Raw genomic sequence first — 23,326 nt, 5'->3', positions numbered from 1 at the left:
CCGGGTGGAAGGGATAGTGCAGGCTGTCCGGTTGCCGTTTAAATATAGCACCTGGACCCTTGACCCCATGAGGTAATGGTGGGAACGGCGACTTCCTGCCCGCCCCGCCATGAGAATCAGCATGCTCCTCACGTATGTAATAAGCTTAACAGCACAAGATCGCGTGTGGTCAACCAGCCCGCCCCACAATGGAAGCCACTCTCACTTCCACACCTGCCCCCGAACTTAGACTTCAGAATGGAAGATCCTGACTACATTTCTGAATGATTTGATATAACTGCCTTCCGGGAAGAAACTGAATCTTCTGCCTTGAATCGCAAATTTTTCAACTATATAAACTATCCTCTGCACGACAGATTAGTAGATCTTACTGACACATGCACACAACTGTGCAACATAAAACACTTCCCCGCCCCATGTCCTGGCAACACTAACACCAATAAAAAGCCAGTGTGAGTGAACTCATCCTTCGTCGTCTTGTCGCTGGTCATGGGTCCTCGTTGACTTCTCTTGCCTACCATTTCTCTGTGAATTGTTCTTTCCCTTTAAGCCTGCAGAGGGCAGTGAGGCCCTCCCACCCCAACGGCAACAACCATATCCTCCATGGCATAGAAACTGCCCCCTGCCTTTGCCATTGTAAAGCTGCATGTTTCCAATGGTTCACACTGCAGATGGATTTGAAATCACCGATGCAATTACCAATACAAGTATATTGGTGTTTGTGCTTTCTGCTCCTCCTGAGAACCCCATTGGAATGATTTATAGTGAGTTGCCCGATCGTTATTTTTTGCATTCAGTGGTTTCAACTTCTTTCTCTCAAATTTTCATCGCTTCAAATTCTTTTCAAAGGCACAATCCTCTGTCTCATAATCACCCACTGCCATTTTTAGATTTTTAATATGCACCGATGTTTCATCCAATTTAGCTGCACTCATTTTTTTCACTGTTAATGCCTCTTGTTCCATGACTTTTGCCTTTAAACATCATCTTGTTATTTCCAAGGAGGCTGGCAATGACTACAGCCTAGCTTCAGGCTGCAATTTCTGCTTGGATGGTTTTCCCTCATTTATGTCAAATGTCCTTCAGACTGTCAGATATATAACATTTCTCTACTTGTAGACCATATTTCTATTCTGCTCCTAATGTCAGGGAATTGATAAAATGGTCAATTTGCCCTCGGAGTTCTGAATAGCGGCGTGATCTCCATTCAGTGGTATAAGCCAGTTTTAAATAGTTAATAACGGGTGCAAATCCTGCCAGAACGGTGATGTAATAATGACACTCAATTTTCGTAAATCAGACCATTCACAAAATTATTCATAGCTGCAGGTGCAACTTTGGACCTTTGCTTAGAACACACCTGGGGTCAATTGTAACTCATCAAATCTGCCTGAACAGGGCAGTGAGGGCCTCAAAATAGTGTTGTTAGGTTTAGTGCCCCATCATGCTATGCTTTGGCTGCCACCATTTTGAATGGGGCCTACCCCAGCTATTGCTTTAAATAGGTGATAGGGATTTTACCAATGTAAATCAGAATCCCGATGGTGAAGTTAGGATCCCTATTGCCGTTTTTTAAGGTGCATATGGATGGAGCGTGATTCTTTTATCTTGGCGCTGACTGGCCTAAGTGGGAGTCAGGAGATGGGTGAAAAAATTTGTATTTTTGTAAAGACTGAAGGAGCAAGTGTGCTGCTGCTCACTACAGACCACAGCTTGTCCAGGATCACCGCCTTTGGCTTTGCCTCCCCTACCCTACCTGCAGCTGACACTGGCTTCCTAAAGCCATTCCTGTGGCTCAACACCGAGGAGCCATCCATTTGACATTTGCAGCCCACCAGTCAGACTCAAGTGAGGCTCCAGCCAACACACTCCACTGATTGGCCACCCAGAAATTGAAATCGTTTAAGTGAAGTGTAAACGGATGCAAGCAATTCAGCAGAAATATCAGAACAGTGGAACAAATATTTTAACAACCTTGAGAAAAGGCTCAATAGACTTCTCACTACTTTTGCCAAGGTTAATGGGAAAAATGATGAAGAAATTATAGGAAAAATTGCAGAGAAAGGGAACTCACTGTACTGATAGATGAAACAGAGCATCTCAGCATCCAACCCATTGTTTGATGGCTACTGAAGTGAGGCAGTGGGGAATGAGGTGGATGAGAGTTTGGATCCCTCTTTATCGTGGCATAGTATCATCCCCATTGTTAATATTGGAACATGCCCAAATGTTGATTGTTATCATCACGGGTTGTGCCCCTCCTCTGCTAAATCTTACTGCAGGTACCTTTTTCAATGGACGCCTATACTCTGCCTCTGCCTTCCTACTGGCATGGACTATGTGAAGGCAGTTCTCCATGTTCATTGACGGATAGGTGCTCTAATAATTGTAGGTAACGTCAGTGACATTGTGATGGATTCAGACAATCAAACCGAATTGATGTTTGATTACCGCCGTACGCTTTCTTTCATTCAGTACCATTATGATTAAACAACTCCAAAATGCTAGCCAGTTTTATAGTTAGCAAGAGCTTCATATATCTTATTTGCACCATTGCACCCGCTCTCCCAAATTCCTTTGGGGACAGGAGTAATGATTTTCCAAAACAAGGTATAAGCCCTTGTGTTTTTAGCTGAAGTAATGAGCTTGCAATCAGATGGACCCAGAATACCTCTACTGCAACCCAACCAAAATGGCATCTCTCCACTGAACTCCCTCTTGTTCCTCGTAAAAAAAACCTCACATATTTATGGTGTTCTAATGGCTGACAGAAATGGACACCATAGGAATTAAATAAAAAGTAGAGCAGTGCAGAACTGGCCTAAAATCAGCTTCATTCTCTGATAAAATGAGATGCCTTTTCTATACACCTGAGGTGGAATCTTTCTGTGCCTGCTACCATCTCCACAGAAAGGAACACTTGATGGAAAAGTAGTGGAGTCCCGGGCCTGGGTTTTCGCTCCCGAGTCGGGCGATGAAGAGTCCGGAACATTCCCAACTCCACAAACCTGACTCGGGAGAAAGTGCCCTAGCTGTTCCAGTTTTCATTTTCGGGGGAGCAGGTGTTAACGGGAGTCAGGCCCGCCACCCAGAGCCAGTGCGGAGGCAGCCACAGGTGCTGCTGGATGCAGAGGTGGGCTGCGTGAAAGGCTGGACTTGGCGCTCCAAGAAAAAAGAATAAAACAGAAAACAGCCTTCACCCCTCCTCACCTTCTCACCACACCCCGACATACTCCCCATGCCTCATCCATGCCAACTCAATGTAGAATAATGCAGCGTAACAGGTGTCCTCAAAGTATGGGACTGTAGCTGTATAAGCACCGACTGCTAATCTAATCCCTTTAAAGAAAGCGTTTGGGCTCCATTAATGTGCAGCTCATCTGTCACAACTGTCATAAAACTGTACATGTGATTAATTGCTATTCTAGCAACTGCCATGTTCCTTTCTTCTATGAGCTTCAATTGTACCAGCATTAATTAAAGGGCCAAGAAGAAATGACAGGTGGGCGCTCATGGGTTATCACCTTTAGTCATGGCTTGTGACTCATTTGGGATAGCCATAAGCAACATCTGAGGAACAATGTATTAATACTTGTCCAACAGGATCATGATTGATTAGACTATCAGAATAATGAAGCAAGTTTTGAAGGTGGGTGTGTATAGTTCTCCAGAGGTCTCCAAAATCATTGTAGCCTGCTGCCTCTTACAAAACCTAGTCATCCAAACAGGCATTGCTATGTGGTAGAAGTAGTGAAATTAAAAGGACAACAAGGAGAATTTCTACAGATCATTGCTTTGATACAGGCTCATACTTTTGTAAGTATAAAGTACAATGGGTGCTAATACAAACAAGGGGCAGAATTTTACATCCCACAGGCGGGCGCGTGCCCGACCCGATCAGGTGTAAAATTGCACGAGATGACGTTGGGCGAGCGTCCCAACGCCATCGCACACTCACACGATATTTCACTCGGTGGGAGCGCGCAAGTGTCGGAAGTGCGCCCGCCGACAATTAAGAGGGCAATTAAGCCCATGAACGGTGCAATTGTCTCCAGCTTTTCGTGGCTCACCCCTGCCCTTGGTGACGTCTTCGCCCGCCCTCTCTCTGCCCCACCCCGGCAGCGCTGAGCTTTTCAGCGCTCATTTCACGCTGGCTGGCTGTCAATTAGCCAGGCAGCATGAAATCGCATTTGGGAGCCATTTGCGGTCAGCAGTCCATTTCCTGGCCAATAGCAAGCCCGCTGATCGTGCCCACCCTCCGAGCTAAAAATTCAGGTCAATGTTTCAGAAACCTTTAGCACAAAAGGCATCAGTAAGGCAGATTATGAGAAACCACACCTCATTTGAATGTTGATAGATTATAAAAAGGTATTTAGATATTGGATTGCATGAATGCAAATGGTAATGTTGAAATGGTTAAAATGAAATTGAATAACCGTAATGAAGTTTATAAATCCCTGTACTGTAAATTGAGGCTGTGATTGTAAACTGATTATACAAGATTACAATTCACCTGTAGTACCGCATTCTTAGTTTGAAAAGAAATTACATGCACTAATATTTGACTTGTTACTTGTAAAATAAAGTGAGAAGGTATATAGTACTAACAGTTTCTTCATCAGTGGGTGAATATTGTAAAGATTTATAAGATTAGATGTAAAACAATTTCCAACTACAGACTTAATTAGTGTAAATTATTGCTGAAGACTTTTGTCTGTTTATGGTTTTTTAACTAAAAGCACTCACTTGAAACTGTTATTTAAAACGTAAATAATTGCATTTTTGTTCTTTCTTTTTCAGTTTATTGCCTTTGCCTCCTTACTGTTCATCCTCGTCTCAATCACCACCTTTTGCCTCGAGACACATGAGGCATTTAACAAGATTGTTAACAAAACGGAACATTTAATAAACGGGAATTCATCTCAATTAATCCAACACTTTGAGATTGAAACAGACCCGGCATTGACGTACATTGAAGGTGTATGCGTAGTATGGTTTACTATTGAATTTTTAGTTCGAATTATATTCTGCCCTGACAAACTTGAATTCATCAAAAATCTTCTAAATATTATTGACTTTGTTGCAATTTTACCCTTTTACTTGGAGGTGGGACTCCGTGGACTTTCCTCAAAGGCTGCAAAAGACGTGCTGGGCTTCCTCAGGGTGGTAAGGTTTGTCCGAATTTTGCGAATCTTCAAGCTAACCCGACACTTTGTGGGATTAAGAGTGCTTGGACACACTCTCCGTGCTAGCACTAACGAATTTCTACTCTTAATCATTTTCTTGGCTCTGGGTGTGTTGATATTTGCTACAATGATTTACTACGCTGAGAGAATCGGAGCAAACCCAAATGACCCAACAGCCAGCCACCACACCAAGTTCAAAAACATCCCTATTGGATTCTGGTGGGCAGTCGTCACCATGACAACACTTGGATACGGCGACATGTACCCTCAGACCTGGTCAGGCATGCTAGTAGGAGCCCTCTGTGCTCTAGCAGGCGTGCTTACAATAGCAATGCCTGTACCTGTTATTGTCAATAATTTTGGAATGTACTATTCACTGGCCATGGCAAAACAGAAGCTTCCAAGAAAGAGAAAGAAACACATCTCTCAAGCTCCTCAAGCAGGGTCTCCAACTTACTGCAAAACAGATCTGAATACGCCTTGCAACAGCACTCAAAGTGATGTGTGTCCCTTTGGGAAAGATAAGCTGGAGTGCAACAGAACAGGTAAGACAAACCTGCAGAGAATGGAAGATATATACCTGGTAATCTCTGGAAGTAGACCAGTCCACTCAATGTAGTTGAAAAGTGAGCGTACAGCTGTCAATTTAAAAAGTTACGTTGTCTAACTTTTTAACCTCAGTCATGAGCAAGACACAGTACATGGGTCTATACAATAGAATTGGTCTAAAATAATTAACTTGATCATTTCAGGCCCAATTAAAGCTTTCTAATGGAAATATCTAAGTGATGAACAGCATTTTACCCAGTATCCCTATGAAAACAACAATATAGATTGGATGGGATTAAATCAATATTTGACCAAATGTTACTTTTTAGTAACAGCCCCATTTATCGATACTCATCTCTTCAAAAAGAAAGGAAACTAGCCTTAATTTCAATATTGGGATGGGAGAGAGGCCATTTTCATCGTTATCCGTCTGTTCTCCACCTGAAAAATTGGAGGCTGGCAAAACTGGATAGAGGTCGTGCTTCAGGTGCCTTGTTGGTACTCAAGGCCCACCTGATGCAAGTTGCACATGTTTCCATTGGGAGGCTGCTTAAACATCCACATCAAGTCCAACAACGGTTATGGGGCATGGGTTTCCACTTCCAGGTATAAATGGTATGTGTACACTATGCACCCTTTGCAGATTTGTGCCAGGCGTTGAGAGTTCCAATCAGTGGGTCCTTAGAGGGACAGTTGAAGGCTCCTTAAAAAAATAGCCAAGCAAAGTTTTAATGCTTATTATTGGGAAGCCAGGATGTGCCAGTTCTTCCTGTTTCATGCCTGTATTTCAGCGACTGCTTTGACCAGTCAGCACAAACACTCCCTGCCGACCTCATGTCCATATCAAGAGGATGTTGAAAATCGCCCATGGTGTGCCTTGCAGTTGAATATGCAGCTATACCTGTAATGAGTTTCAAAGATATCTTTGTCATTAAAGAAGTGCAGCTTCACTATTTTGTGATAAAAAAAATTTCTGCAGGCTGCAAAATTATTTGCTGGATTGAAATTCCACTATGCAATGTTATGAGACATATACAGCAAATGAAGAAATGTCTTAATGTACTTGATACCTATATACATAGCAGTTGTGATTATAACTTCTTGTGCTTGGCATTAATGGTGTAGATAGCCTCAAAATTTGCACCATTTTGAAAGGTCCTATAGCTGGGTGCCATTTCACACCTATACTAAAATAAAATACTGCGGATGCTGGAAATCTAATATAAAAACAAAATTGCTGGAAATACTCAGCAGGCCAGATAGCTTCTACGGAGATAAACATTTCAGTTAACATTTCAGGTCGATGACCTTTCATCAGGACTGAGGAGGAGGTCATCCACCTGAAATGTTAACTGTTCCTCTCCACAGATGCTGGCTGACCTGCTGGGTATTTTCAGCATTTTTTTTTTGTGGTTTTTATGCCAATTTTACATCTGCCTGTTTTAAAGTCAAAAGTCCCCTTTTAAAAGGTAAACTGGGGTCCGAGAGCCAAAGAGGCCGAGCAAAGTAGGTTTGAAATTATTCATGTAGGTCCAAACCCCTCCCCACTGTGCAATTGTGGTAAGCTGAGAAATGCTTGCTGCTCTACGAGATGACCCAACATTTTGTGTAACTTATTCCTGCAAAACATCACACTAATGTTAAGGTTGGTTCTGAAATCTAGAATATCATCAACTGCAAAATAACAACAACTGTGCCTACACTCAGTGCTTGAAAAATGGGGTATAAAATTCACCTTGGATGAATTAACATAAAATTGGCAGTCGTGACTTAGCATGGCATGGAAAGGAAAACTTGGGCAGAATGACAAACAGGCTTCTGACTAATTGTTATTTCCCACTTTGCAATGCTGCCAAAATGAACTTAATTCCCCTTAAGTTTATGTGGAAGTCTTAAGGCGCATTTCCATGTTAGGCACAAACGATCACATGGATGAAAAACATAGAGGGATATCTGCTGAGGATGATTCCATGCACATTTGGAACCTGTTTGACTTTCCATCTATTTAATGGCCCGACTCCATTACATGAGCTTCCTTGATGCTCTGTGGCCAGCCAACCTTGTGCAGTCCCACACAAGATGAAGAGGTGACCCTCCAGTTCTATATAAGCTATCAAGAATCCTAGAGAATTTTGAATGAATGTAACACTAGCTCTTCTTATACCAAAGAATGTTGGTTACATTTGATTTAAAGCGTAACTAAAAATTAAATACAACCTTGAAAACAAATGCAAGACTGATATAAACCTGCCACACAGATCTCTCAGGCACTCTGTTAATGTATTATGTTTTGAAAAATATATTTTCTCATCACATTTACATGGAAGTTCTCAGCAACAAACTTTTATGTTTTAACTGTACATTTTCAACTAAACTTTAACAATATATATCATTTTTATTTACCAACTTAAAATGTTCTTTCATGAAAATTCTATTCAAGCAAGATATCAACATAATCAAATTTGTCATTGGATTTAAGGAGAATGGAACATAGCATGTTTAGTTGAATGCCAGATTTTAGTACAATCAAATGAAACCAACATTCTGCCTTCCAGTCAATAAATATTAGCTTGCTGATTGCTGTACTGAGGGATATTGTTATTTTTGTGCTCGTGATGTATTCATGCATTTGAGAAGGAATGGTCTATATAATAATCAGTATTTGCAACAGTAGTGCATGGTGTCAGTTCTCTCTTTGCAACTTTGCAATATGTGAATATGCATGTTCATTTAATAACTTGAAGGAATCCTTTTCCCCAGTGAGCGCCTCATCGCTCTACCTAATGTGTTTGGCATTTTCGCTGCTTTGCCATGCCTCATTAGTTTGTTTATTGATAAGAAATTAGGATTTCAAAAGGCCACATCATCCATAAACTTGCATGTCTCTGTTATGAAATCAGACTGTAGACTGTTGTTATGAACTAGTGTATGCATTCAGAAACAATAAATAGAATGGTGATGTGAACAGTGTTGTCAGGTGAAGAGAGTGCAGGAAGTGACCAGCCACTATCACCTGAAGAGACGCTTCCAATCAGACGGTCTAGCACCAGGGACAAAAACAGAAGAGGGGGAACATGTTTCTTGCTGACAACGGGTGATTATGCGTGTAATACGGATGGAGGGATCAGGAAAGGTATGCAATTCTACTTAGACATCTAAAAAAAAGTTTTGACGTTAATTGCATAAGCTAATTTAGAAAATGTTGTGCATTTTTCATATCATACTTTCCTGTGCAGTCATTTTTCTTGTAATGCATTAGCTAATGAACATCCTGGTATACATTTTTAAGTGTGCGTTTGTGTATGTTTAAAATTTAATCAAATTACAGTCAGTTCTCACGCATATAAGTCCATCAATGCCTCAATTAGCACAGACATATTCTAGTAGTTCACCATTAATATTTAACCCATAAGCTGGGTTTTGTTACTTAAATTGATTCTTTAAAATAGCAAAGTATCCTTAGCCAAACAAATTTTGTTTATCCTATTTGCCTTTACCTCAGTATATTTTTGAAGTAAAAAATGCAAACTATATGTTTCTAATTTCTATACAATGAAGTTATTCAGCTATTAAATTTGTAAGTGCCTTTCTGTTTCTATGTGTTGACCATATTTAATCCAGTGGTCAGAATTAACCATATTATAAAAATTACCACTAATATTTAGTGTCCTTTTGACAGCTAGAAATGTAATTTCCATTGTGCTCTATCTGCAGCACGTTAGTTAATATGTTTGTACTAAATTGCTCTCTGCACTATTTTAGCACATTCATTAATGCATTTTAGCACAGAGGGAGCTACGAACCCTAGTTCACTCTTAATGTGACAGTTTATAAAAAAACCAGCTTGTCGTAAAGAAAACCACTTTTGATTGCACTGCATTTTGTAATGTTGTTTTCATGGCTGTTAACTGATGCAAACTGATATCTGTGCATTTTTCTTTCCGTATAAGGATATGAAAAGTCCAGAAGCTTAAACAACATAGCTGGCTTGGCTGGTAATGCTCTAAGACTGTCTCCAGTAGCTTCACCCTACAGCTCACCTTATCCCCTGAGACGTTCTCGATCTCCCATTCCGTCTATATTGTAAACAAGCATAGAATAATTTATTCAAGTTAACTTCTGCCGCATTATAACATAATTAAGACAGCAGCTTTAAGTGTAGACCTACTAATAAGACTTAAAACCTGCATGATATAACTGTAAATATAAAGATACTGCAATAGCTGGAGTTTCTGACCTTTGCATTTAATCTTTGCAAAGTAATGCTTCTTGCTTCTATGTTAATTTTATTGCATTACTGTTGCAAACTAAGGGCATTTAGAAGATCTGCTTAGCCACTATGTTCAATGACAAGTGTTTTTCAGGGAGATACTGAATACAAACATGTGCTTCCAAATGATATCACTCCATTGGAACTTCATTTCTGTGACTTTGATCCATTTCGAAGATGTCTTGACTTCTGTCTGAGTCCACACAATGTGGCTTGGGTTAAATCATTTGCATGGAACATTCTGTCTCATCGTCTGCAAGCAATGTGCACTTTCTGGAACGTGGATGGCTCTGGATATATGTGTGTATTGCACCATTTGCTGACCAAAACATTGGCCAACTGTTCTGCATGTTGGAATTTATTACTGTTCTGTAGAGCAGATGAGTAATGAAGTGTATAGAACTGAGTGTTTCCAATTGTTTACATGCAGATAACTGCAAAGATGTTGTCTTTACTGGTTACACGCAAGCAGAGACAAGCGCTCATTCTTAATGGATTCAGGAAGGCACAAACATGAAAAGAGGTAACATATCCATCATCTGGGGTAACATTTCAATCCAACAAGAAATGCCTAGCTGGTTTAGCTGAAACCATACTGAACATTCATATTCATGTCTTAATTATCAACTTATATATGTACCTGTTAACTAGATGAGTTACTATGTGTATATAGTTCTATTCCAATAAGCATGATCTGCATGATAACTTCTTGTAAAATATGTATCAATGGAAATATACATTTCTGATATTTAGAGATGTACATTGTTCAATTTTGTTAACATCATCAGAAAATATATTTATTTTAAAGATTTCAGCAATGGATTTAATATAATAATGGTGCTGCTGTTACTTACTGCAGTGTTATACTGGTATCAAGGATTTTAGACTTTTGAAAAGGTAAAGGGATTTTAGCCATAATAAGGATTTCTCTGGACAAATGCTGCATATGAAGTTGCGTTAAGCATAGCTTATGTCAGAAGTGTCTCTGGTAAGACTTAAATTGATTTAAAATATCATTTTACAAATGTAAGTATCTGGAATCAGTTGTTAATGAAGTGACTAAGTGGTAAAGTGGATGAGCTAATTATAAATATTGTGTATATGCGATATGGGGTGCTTTGGCTGTTTACTGAGGCAGAATCTAGTTATGCTGAAATCGGTCATTACTGAAACTGTATATAAAACATGTATATCATTGATAATAGCAATGTTTTTTTCTGTATTAACTCTGTTCCCTGCAATAAGTCTACACTTTAGTGCTATAGACATGTACAAGCACGCAAATACAGGAAACACTGCTGGATAAAATAAAATTTTAAAAATCATCTGGCATTTAATCATATCCATCTTGAATTATTTTCTGCTATTTTTGTGAAGTCGTTAATATAAAATATTTTTGTGCAATTTTGTTACAACCTATTGTTATTGTTCAATATTTTATGTTTGTGAACATATGAACATATTAAACATTTATTTTTTAATTTACTGTATGTTTTTGTGGTCTGTAATGTACATGATCTGGGTACAGTCTACAAATCCTTCAACTATTTGTCTCAGATTCATAGTAGTGTTAAGATAAATGAGAATATGTCATCCTTTGTTAGTGACTTGAATTAACTGAACTGCATAGTCCTATTTCTAAAAGCTGGGACACAAAGGGCAGAATGGCCTCATTTTGTGCTGTAATCTTATGAAATTAACTTGTTATTTTATAGCATCAGGTGACATAAACTAGTGGAGGACCCAATGCACTAACAGTAACCCTTTTTAAAACAAAAAATAAATCATAGAACTGCCAGAATATAAATAGATGATATACATTAGTGGCCGATTTGGTACAATGTTTATCCAGCAAGTGGAGACTAAATGGTGTATGCATGAACTACTGCAAGTGTGGTACAAGTCAACTATCAAGAGGCAGTAACAGAAATATATATTTTTATTTCTTTACATCAGAATATATTCAAAAATAGAAATAAAACTGAGATAGCCTTACAGTAGTGTTTTAGTGAAGTGACACTTTACAGTAATGTGATGAGGAAGATGTGATATCTCAAAGCAAAATAATTGGTTCTGTCATTATTGCCATGGCTGTAACTGAAGAAACCATTCCAGTTGGTTAGTTTAGATCTCTTGTTCATTGTTGGCAATGTAGTTCCTAAAGGATTTATTTTTCAGTGCCTTGATTTTCTCTGGCATAACTGAAAGGAAGATAGATACCTGGATTTAAACAGCCAGGACGTTCTATTACCTTCATGGTGGAATTAAATTAGTACAGTGTAATTTATGAGTTATAAAATGGGTTGAACAATTGAGCTCATCATGATCTAAGTATGACTTGGTTAGATCTTTTTCAAAAATACAGACTCTCAAAATATCAGTGATAATAGCTTTAAAGAAGGTACTAATAACTAATTTTAATTACAGATTAATTAATCATATTAAAGACTGTGCTGGGAGATACAATGATCAGGTCTGACCAGGATCAACTGTTCTCTTTTGGTTGTGTTCACCTACCATTAATTAGTAGAGTATTGACCAAGTTATGTTTTGGAAGTTTTCAGATCACAGTTACGTTGCGAGATAGTGAAGCTTTTTTTTTTGTCACTTTTAATTTGTTGTGGGGGGGGAGGGGGGTGACACTATTTGGGCCTCACATTAGTACTATGAAATTTTCCTCTGAGATGCATTTAAAATAAGCCATTTTTCCATGAAATAAATAAATCACTTGTTAGGGTGGCCACCACTACAACTTGATGGATATTTTCGACATATAAATTGTGCTGTAGGAGCTGCAAACACATTCATTCAGTTACATAGGAAACCAAGCTGTACAGCAAAAGAGATGATGATACATCAATTAAATAATAACTGGAGTATCAAGAATGCTGCTAGATTTTCATTTTTGCAGATTAGTTAGATGTTTGAATTGCCCCAGCTTTACTGTGTTGTTGTCAGCTATAAACTTAATTTACTGACAAAAACTTTGAAACTTCCAAAACTTGACTGAGATAACCCAATTGGTTATTTCATATTTTCTGCCCCAGGAAACAGTTTCATGATGAACAGCGTTTAAAATATTGAGGTACTGAATTGCCGCTGAGAAATGATTTTCTGAACAAAGTGAGAGAGAATCATTGTAACTTTCGGCAATAGCCTAAGTAAATAGAAAGGAAATTTGGGAATGATGTATAAAGGGTGGCCAATCCAATATAATTTATTGCTCTTACAGGCAGATAAAGTTACCATCAGAGAGATTCTCAGAAATCAAAATTAGTGACAGGAAGGTTGGTCCTGGTTATTTACCCATGTCCCAGTTAGGAAAACTAACACCAAAAACAGTCGGCACTAAATGCAATGGAGAAGTAATTGATAATTGAAGGTGTTTGCTGACTTGTCTTCTCAACATGCTGAATTCCTTTGTAAATTGTTGGCATTTAAATTATGGTTGGTTTCTTTTATCTGGCAGTCCTCCCTCAGTGATTTTATGTTTTAGGCGATCAGAATAATATTAAACTGCATAATCATGTATGAAGGATAAGAGGACAGAAGTATAATAAAAAATCAGCGTTTTTATCTTACCATAAAGTCAATAGTCCTGGTTCCCCTCATCACTCTTCAAACTCGCTGAATCCCTGGGCGGAATTGTCCCAGATTTGCACTAAGTGCGGCAGTGGGTGGGTAAAACGACGTTATACCCGCCGGCTGCAGTGGTGGCTCTTCACATCATATCGTCCCAAACCCACCATATTAATTATGCATTTCTGGGATATAGGCCATTTCAATGGCGAGTGGGCTCTGATTCACCTGCCACACCATCACCTCGCCGATTCATCACGCCAGGCACCACATTTAAAGTACATCCGCACTCAGTGCTTCCAGCCCAGGGCTGCAGCAAAGAAGACATGGCCCCGAAAGACAAGAAGACTGCAGCCCTCGAGCGCCTTTTGGATGCCGTGCAGCACTGCTGTGATGTCCTCTACCCCCGCTCTGTCCGCAGGAGGAGCAGCTACATAACCACTCTGGTTTGGTAGGCGATGGCAACAGTGATCAGTGCCAATGTTGCACAGAAGAGTTTGGCCATTCAATACAGATAGAGGATGAATCCATGCAGCCAGGACATGGCAGCCATGTCATCACTCTAAACTCACACACTCAAACCCATCACACATTCACTGGCATCTCACTCACTGCCAGCTCAAGCGACATCACCCATTGTCACATACACACCCTCACATCTCTACCTGGCCTCATCTCCTCTGGAGACTGCCTCCTCAGCCCTCACCACCTTGAGACCACTTGCACAGATCAACATGTGCCCCCACACACACCCTGGGATACCCCCCTTCCCCAGTACAGCTCTTGTCCTGAAGCCTCTTCCCTTGCCTGAGGTCACTTCTCCCCCTTCCCCAAGCAAGCCCTAGCCCAGCAGCCATTGAAAAGCCACCCACATATGGCTGATCTGGTAGGTAGAGACCTACCTGTGAGCCCCACTAAAAGTGATGTGGTTCTGTCTGTGAAGCCTGGCGCTGATGACTGCGAGTGCTGCCCGAGGCAAGCTAGGCAAACAAATCTTCAAGTCCTCGAACAAAGTGCAGCCTGCCGAGTGCACGCCTTATATATGATATTGTGAAATGTCGGAGTGTTTTCCCGCTGACGTGGGTGAACAATCCAACGGGGTGGGGGATGAGTCCGGCGGGCTGGCCTTACCATGATATGCTGATGCATTACAATAAGATTCCCAACGTCTGATGGCGGGGAAAGCGGGCATCATCAAACCGATTTTTGGCCTTCTCGCCATATTGTCTGCTCATGCCAGCTAACATGCCTGAACCCAGCGGGCACAAAAAACCTCGGCCCCTACCTTGGCACCTTTGGCTTCAAACCCCACTCTGCAAATTTGGTGGTGCAAAATGATGCAGACCAAGAATAGTTTTAAAGGGATGGATTAAAATATTGAGATTTCCCAGACATTGCTCATGCTGCTTCTAAAATCTAAAGCAAAGGAGCAGCTCAGGAATTCAGCTGGTTTCCAAACCCAATTTGACAATGAGCCTTTTTAAACTCAGCACAGCTAGTCCAGATCCAATTAGTAACTGAACACAAAAAAGTTACAAATTTAAGGGGAACCCCTGTCTGGTTTCAGATCTCTAAACCCACATGTGCCCTTAAATGTCTCAGCTTCATACCTCAGGCCTCAACACACTTCTTTCCAGTGTAAAGAAGAGAGCAAGACACACATGGAAGAGCAGGCTTACAGAAAGGAAGAGACCAAACAAAAAATAAAAGTTGGAAAAATAGAAATGACAGGCACGCAATTTTTATCTATAGAAGATTACAACGTTTTAGGAAGCACTTTTTTTCTAAACTGGAACCCAGTTTAGTGAGGACAAGAGTTGCCAACAGGGATGCTCCTGGTCATTAATGCCTCTGTGACATTCACACAGAAGATTAATGATCAGCACATTATTATCACAATTCATCAGGAAATCACTTGCAGTTCTTTACAAGGAAACTCCTTGATTGCCAGAAACCAACAACAAATTGCACTTATAGCACCATCAACATAGTAAAATGCCCTAAGGCACCTCACAGGAGTGTTGCCAAACAAAATTTGTCACTGAGCCGCATAGGAAATATTAGGACAGGTGATGAAAAGTTTGCTCAGAGAGGTGGGTTTTAAGGAGGGTCTTAAAGGAGGTGGAGGGGCGGAGAGATTAGAGAGGGAATTCCAGAGCATAGGATTAAGGCAGCCTTGGAGATGCATAAGAGGCCACAGATTAGATATTATGCAATAATTACTGTATTGTAGCACAAAATCTAAGAACTGCGTTTGATAATAATTAATGATAAGATGTTTGTCTGTCATGGAATTTAGCAAGCAAGGGGTTTTTGTTGTTGCTTTCTTTTTCTGGATAGGTGAGTGCACATAGACATGGAACATTAAAACAAATATGGTCTGGATATGGTCTGGACCCAGCTGACCCACTGAGAGTGGATGGGTCAGAAAGTCATGATGAATCTGGGAGTCAGGATTCCCCATCACGTTGTGGAATTTTAACTCCACAGTGATGTCACTGATCAGTGCCCCACCCAGAAGTCAGTCACATTGACTGGCTGGCTTCCAATTTGTTAGGGAACCGAGAGGTTAAGGCCACCGGACCAGGTGAGTCTGCAGTAGGGGAGCCAGTGGGTTGTGGGGGTGGAGAGGAGGGATCAGTACAGGGAGGGTGTTGCAGACAATCAGGCAATTCAGGGTTATAGTTGGGGACAGGGGTGGAATCAGAGGCCTGGGTGCGTGGTTGCGGGCATGGTGGATCAGAGGTGTGTGGAGGTGGTGAAATTCCAAGCCCTGGCACGGGGAGTGAAGCCCGGGGAAAGGATGGAATCAGAGGCCTGAGGCCTGGGACGGGTGTAACCGACACCTTTTAGGGCAGGTTGTTTTGGGAGGAGTGGCGGGGGGGGGGTGGGGTGCATTAGGAGGCCTCTTGGGGAAGGTGAGGGGAGGTGGCCAGTCATGGGGAGTAATGGCACCCACTTCCTGGATCCGCCAAGTCCTCACCGGGATGTCACTGCCGGGTTATCCTAGGCTCAGGAAACTCACCTGGCAACTGCTGAATTCAAAAATCGGAATGACCATGAGGCCCACAGCTTCTTATTATAGGTAAAGTACCATGAGCCTCCTTGGGAGTGGATTACTCACCCACATACCGCCTGGCCTCTATCCAAACAGGTTGGGTTCGGAATCAGCTATTTAGGACTTTAACCACACCCCCAATCCTTTATTTGTTAAAATGCCTCTCTGCATATCGGCATATATAAATTGAAGAACTTCCAGACACCTACCATACCTTTTATGTAGAAATACATACATTTTGAATAAATCTATCTCTCCTCCTTTATGATGCTGTTAAAATCCTACCTCTCTCTCCTGATGTCCAGGATTTTATTGGTCCTCAGGAGGCAGACTAGGAGGCAAGGGGCCAGTAAAATTGTAGGGAGCTGCGTTGGATTGGCACACCAATGTGGTCCTGGTCCCAGGGCATTTTACCAGCAGCGGGACTGGATGCAGAGAGGCTGCCCACTCCAAGAAGGTGGAAAGCCAATTGACATAATTATTGGTCATTGTACGGTGCCATCAGCATTTTGCTGAGAACATGACATCACCCCTGCCACATAGAGAGGCCACTAGCTAAAATCATTCGGGAAGTCATTGGAACCAGAAGCTCGATGGACTAAAGGGGGCCGTAAGCAGGGAAGGCAGCCTCCCGTTGCCTCCACTGTCTCCCCAGAGGGGTTTCCCCTCTGACCCTTGCCCAAGCCTGATTTTTTTTTGATATCCTTTTCAAACTGACCTGGCTCCTGAGGTTTCTCGCCTTCCTCAGTAGAGTGACCACCTCTCCCAGTGGGGCTGCTGAGGCTTCAGAGGTGCTGGGCCTCTGATTGGGCCAGCAGCATCAGGAGCCCAGTCGCCATCCTTAATTAGATGGCAAGCCCACTGCCTGCCAAACCTGGAGGTGGCCTGTGATAAATTGCCCAACATGTCCTGCTGCCAACAAATGCAGGCTCCGGACACACTTTTCACCCTGACGTCAGTCTTAAAATTCATGCCTTTTGTGGCTTCAGGTCAAATATTGTTTTACAACATTAAAGGCACTGTGCAATTTTAAGCTGTTGGTGATACATTTCGAATTGATACTGAGCGATGGGGAGAAAGTGAGACAGAGCGATTAACTTTCGAACGATACGGGGCTTTGGCAGAGACTGGGGCGCTGGGATTAATTTGCGACCATACATGGTATGGGGGGAGTGGACTCATGGGATTAGTTTGCGATGATACGGGGGGACCAGACCAATGGAATTATTTTGGGATGATGCAGGGCTAAGGGGGAGATTAATTTGGGGTAATATGGGGCTATGTGATGAGATCAGGGCAGAGGCAGCGAGATTACATTGAGACAGATACAGGATTTTGAGGAGAGCGCGGGGGAGTGGAATTCATTTTGGATAGCGCTGGCAATGAGCCAACACTGACGCATTGACCTCCCTCTGTGCTGGAAGTTCCTACAGCCCTAAGTAAATTTCAGTTGCCTAATACTTTTTTTTTATTATGCAGCATGTCAACACAATTTTTGCATGACTGTCCTTCCAATTTTATGTCTCTGCACGACAGTAAAAGAATAGCAGGTGATTAAAAACAAAACATGCTTATTTAGATTTGACTTTCATGGTGATGTTTAGTGCATTGTATGTCTGTGGCAGTCTAGTGTGGTATCCAGATATCTGTCGTATATTGGTAACTACCCATGGCATCAATTTCCATGATGATTTGAGGGAAATCTTCCTATAATGTCCATTTCCTGAAGGTGGGGATGTCTATCTGTGATATTTCTTTCAATGGTCAATTATAGATGCCAGCTGTCCAGTAAGTAATTCAGTGGGTGAGGGGAATTGTCAATTTATAGATTAAAACGGGGCTGAAATAATGACATTTGTGCTGCTGCACATAGTTTTAAAATGTTCTTTGCACTTTCTAATCTGCCCAGTGGGTGGGCAAAAGTTTTCAATCCCCATTCTCGCTGATGATGTGTTTTTCTCAAATGGTCCATCCTGTATTTTTGTGATGTATATTTCTTATGGTCCTGTCAGTTTTTTTTTTAAAAATGGTCTTCCACACCGCTGCCCATTCCAATCAATTATTGTTCCAAGGTTAAATTCAGATTTAAATAATCCAAATTCTGGAGCAATTTGAATCTGAATTCAGAGTTTATCCAAAAATTCAGCCCTAGCTGAGGAGATTAGTGACAGAAAAATCGTCTACAGGTTTTTGAATTGTGAGAGGCAAAGCTGCAACAAACACTCATATGCCCCAACTTAAAGACACACGTACAAACAGGCATGTTCACGTCCAATATTGTTATTAAATGCCAGAGCTTTGTGTTTGATAATTGTTAACATTTCCTCTTATTGATGCCTGTGATTGTCCTAATTTAACAAAAGCAGCACAACTAATTAAAAACAACAATCTAAGCCAAACTATTCATGCAGTTCAGCAATATTAAAAAAAAGGAAGCTTGGATGTGACAAGGTTTTAAGGTGCCATTGCTTGCTTTGCATAATGCAAGATAAGTTAGCTAGATTCAAGATAAGGATAAGGTTTTTGCTCTAAAGTTTCCAACACTGTCATCAGTTGACGTTCTTTGCCGTTAATATATTCATCAGAAAATTACCGGCATCCAGAGGCTAATTTTCTTGGCTGTGCTGTTACCTGACACCAGTCTGGCTCAGTTGGCCTGAAGTGTGCAGCACTTGTCCAGCTTGTGCGGCATTAAATGTAACAGTACTTTGGCCCAGACTCATCTCAATGCAGGCCCACTCCCTGGCAGGGTCTTCCACTGGCTATGGGAGGAAAGAGGCTTGCAGCTCCAGGAATGAGAGGCCTGCAGGTGTAACCCTGAGCAAAAAAGCAAAATACTGCATATTTCGGCAATCTGAAATAAAAACAGAAAGTGCTGGAAAAACTCAGCAGGTCTTGCAGCATCTGTGGAGAGTTAATGCTTTGAGTCCAATATGACTTCTGAAGAAGAGTAAAATTGGATTTGAAACATTAACTCTGTTTCTCTTTCCACGGATACTGCCAGACCTGCTGAGTTTTTCCAGCACTTTCTGTTTTTAATCCTAGCTGGTCAATGGCTTCTTTGCCTGTCAAAGATCCAGGGGTAAGTTGGCAAAAAGGTAAAAAAATGTCTATTCTGGTCATCAGCTTGCTGCTGCTGGGTCACCCTCAGATATCCAGTCCTAGCCAGGGTCTTAGCACAGCACAGTGCCAAATTTTCACAGTGATTTGGTGTATGATGTCCCATGTATCTGCTCTAGGAAATAGAGGGAGGGGTTGGGAATGCCATCTCCTACCTTAATACCCGAGCAACACTGGGCCTGTACCTACTGCAGTCCACCATTGCCCCTGAAAAATTATAAGGGAGGCAATTGGTGTAATTAACTTCATCCCCATGTTCCTAACTATTGCACTTCAGGAATAGATGCTTCCTGGTGGGCAAACTTTAGTAACAGTGGCCCCAGTATATTCCAATATTCATTCAACTGTGCTCATTGTCTGCTGATGCTTCACCCTTAGTTGTTTTCCCCTCAGCACTTTTTGTCAGTGGTGACTTACCATTGCCTTCCACTCTCAGAGACAGGGAGAGGAGGCAGGCCCACATCTACCCCAGCCAGAAAGGGCACTGAACCTGTGATGTTGGTCCTATTCTGCACCACACACCAGCCAACTGAGCTAACCAGTGCCCATATTTCAACATATACAAAAAGTATTATGTATTTCAGTGCTGCATTTTGCAGTTCACAATGTTTGAATTGTACTGTGCAATATAATAATTCCAAATACTGTATTTACTCGCTGTGCAGTTTCTCTCTAATTTAATCAAGATATGTTATTTCCTTATATTAATCAAATGAAAGTTCATGTCACTTCATTAGAGTTATATGGTACACTTGTGATTGCATTTTGTTTGTGCCAATCAGGGCTTCTAGAACTTACTACTGCTCAGCTCATTACATCTGAATTTCATCATGAGGTGAGTTTTCTTTTGGTTTATACATATATTACAAAAAATAACACATTTTTTGAAAATTGATAACAGATGGCAAGTTCAGTTGATGGTGGTAAAGAATCAAGCCTTGGAGCATAATGCCTGCTATCCATTATGCTGGAGTTGTTTCACAAACGTGATTAATCTGATGCTGGCATTGCATAGACCTGAATTTTTTAAAAAAAAATCAAAATTCAGGTGAACTTTTCAGCTGCAGCAGGCCGTTCATCCAAACTTTGAGATTGGATTTCCAGCATTTGTCTTCTTATTTTTATTTTATCCCAACAGCGGCATCTTAAATACAACAAGACAGTCATCTTCATTGCTTACGGACACTCAGCTCCTTCCCAGTTAACAGTCCAGGTCAATTGACTATGTATTTTGTGATGTGTTAATGTTAATCAGTGACAATCCCAGCACATAGAGAAGTTTATTTTTGGCCCATTATGCCCATGCCATTGCCAACTCTACATCAGGACTACCTACTCGAATTCCATTCCCTGCTCCTTAATATTTCTCCAATTCCATCTGAAATGTCAGGATTAATTCAGCTGAAATCATCGCTGCAGTGTTACATTTCAGATTCTCATAAACCTTTGCTTGGCATAAGAATAATTTTTCAATTAGTTAAATATAAATGTGTCATACTAATTGTACATAATAAATAATAGATATATTAATAGAAGTCTGATTTGGCTTGAGCACTCTAATTAAATTAATTGCTATTTTATATCAATTCTATGCAAATCTCAGGACCTTTAGGACCAATTTTCCAGTGATTTGTGCTCAAAGAGTGCTTGAGCTAGAATCATGCTACTGCTGTAACACTGCTGGGGGCTAAGCTCCAGAAGCCTCCGATGGGAGCGCACAGCACTCCCGGTCACTTCTGGCATGGTCCACGTAGTTTCCCTCGCTGGAAAGGACGTTCGAACAGGTATGCCATACAAGTGCTAGAAACTTCCCAGATTGTGATATCAAACAGCCTGTCCATCTGATTTGATTGTGTTCCCAATGGACTACACAGGTCCACTCAATACATATGCTTGTCACTCAGCAAAAAACACATTCAGTTGCAAGAGGTATTGCTCCCTTTGACCCCACACTCCCAGCCCATACAACTAACGCTATTTAAATGACCAGCCATCCAACTTTCCGGTAAGGTAATTTAGACTAGTTTCTGCTATTGCAAAGTTTATGGCAGTATTGTGGAGTGTTTTGGAAGGTAAATTGCTGGATTTGGCAGGGAGTGTTGCATCCTTGCAGGGAGGCCTGAGGATTTGGTGACCTCTCCACACAAAGAAAGGCTGCAGCTGGTATGGGGGTTACAATTACAGTGCCCGTTGCCCTGCAACACAACAGGGAGATGGAGCAGAGCTGTGGATGGGAGAAGCTCTGTATGGAGGGAGAAAGAGGCAGAGGTAGGGAGGAGGCATCCGGGATGCCTTTGTTGTGATGGGCTCCCCATGATTGCCTATTCCCTTAGGACAGCTTCCTCTCACCACCATTTCTCCAGTACACCTGACTGCAACAGCTCATCACAGAATCCTCTTGATCAGAATCGTACAATAAAAACCACCACCAAAAACCTTGCTGAACAGCTTTATCAAGCAATAAATCCAATTACATAAGCAAAAAATGAGCCATTCGCCTTCCTGCATTCTCTTAGAGCCTGATTTCAGATGCCCTTCCCTGTCCTAGTGCTACCCCATTGGCTGCTGCAAGGCTGATAAAAGTTTGCTGACTTTCACTGGGGGAGACTGCAGGTGACTGTGCAGGACACCCTTGAGCAACCCTGGACCTCAGGGCAAGGATGCAGACTGCGCCACCTTGACATGGACGTCAGCAGTATGGGTGGCTGGCTGACAGGCAACAGCAGGGGCACTGGCCAAGTGGCCGTGGTAGGACACGAATGCCGTCATCCTGAGAGAGGACAACAGGCTTGTGAACCACCCTACTACTGCCACTTGGATATCAGTTACCCTTCTCCTGCAAGGGAGAGGTTGAATGTGAGTGGCGGTGGTGCACTGATCATAGCTGGAGGTATGTGGAAGCAGTGAGAACTGTGTGTGCAGCTGACACCATTGGATGACATGTGAGGCTGAGGTGGAATATTTAAATGTTAGGTGAGAGTCCTGACTGCTAGGGAGCGCAGATGGGCGAGCGATGGGACTGTGGTGCATTGAACAGCGTGAGAGGTTGGTGGTGCAGCGGTTAGGAGATGTCCGTTGAAGATGCAACATTGTGAGCTGCCTCCCTCAACAGGGACAGGCGCGGGTAGGCCCTGATTCACAGCTCCAGTGCCCAAAAGCGAGTACAGACCCTTGTGCCCCAGTAATCGAGGCAGACCCCTGATGTTGGGCCTGTTTGTACTGCACCAAAGTGCCCAGGGCTTCCTCCGAGGAGGCAGGCGACTTGTGTTTGCAATAGGTGCAAGCCAGAGGTAATCGTTTGAATGTGGTGGTCGGGGCATCTGCAGCACATGGTCCCCTGACCTTTTGCCAGCCAAGCATCCACTTAGTAGGTGCCCAGTTAAGCTCATGAGTTAAGCTTCTCTCTGATTGGAGTAAACAACCCTGCAGGTAGAAATGTTTCGATGACCTAGGGCTTTAGTTTGACCCTCGTAACTGACATTATTGTCACGCAGACACTCCAGGCATGCGCTGAGATTGTCGGATTGAAGCTTTCCCCTTATGTAACTAAGATTTTTAAGTCAG

The 23,326-nt window shown here is 41.8% G+C and overlaps 1 protein-coding gene and 1 long non-coding RNA gene across 3 annotated transcripts in view; one reads left to right on the top strand and one right to left on the bottom strand.

The window, feature by feature from the left end:
- LOC144696528 (voltage-gated potassium channel KCNC2-like) overlaps nt 1-11,486 on the top strand; it is a 151,203-nt gene extending 139,717 nt beyond the window's left edge. The window contains exons 2-4 of one of the 2 annotated variants that reach the window (XM_078567924.1): nt 4,801-5,731; nt 8,704-8,868; nt 10,436-11,486. In XM_078567924.1, coding sequence (XP_078424050.1) covers nt 4,801-5,731; nt 8,704-8,868; nt 10,436-10,497 — 1,158 coding nt within the window. In that variant the 3' untranslated portion in view covers nt 10,498-11,486. Of the gene's footprint in view, nt 1-4,800; nt 5,732-8,703; nt 8,869-9,685 lie in introns of both variants that reach the window. The other variant, XM_078567922.1, reaches the window with a different exon arrangement.
- LOC144696529 (uncharacterized) overlaps nt 6,585-23,326 on the bottom strand; it is a 29,887-nt gene continuing 13,145 nt past the window's right edge. Inside the window, exons 2-3 of the long non-coding RNA XR_013580188.1 lie at nt 9,776-9,811; nt 6,585-6,636 (exon numbers count right to left, since the gene is read on the bottom strand). This is a non-coding gene — a long non-coding RNA (uncharacterized LOC144696529). The remainder of the gene's footprint in view (nt 6,637-9,775; nt 9,812-23,326) is intronic.

Source organism: Cetorhinus maximus, chromosome 22, assembly GCF_964194155.1.
Source record: "Cetorhinus maximus chromosome 22, sCetMax3.hap1.1, whole genome shotgun sequence".
NCBI lineage: Eukaryota > Metazoa > Chordata > Chondrichthyes > Lamniformes > Cetorhinidae > Cetorhinus > Cetorhinus maximus.
Note: the sequence above shows the minus strand (reverse complement) of the source record. Positions and strands in the feature narration are given on the sequence as shown.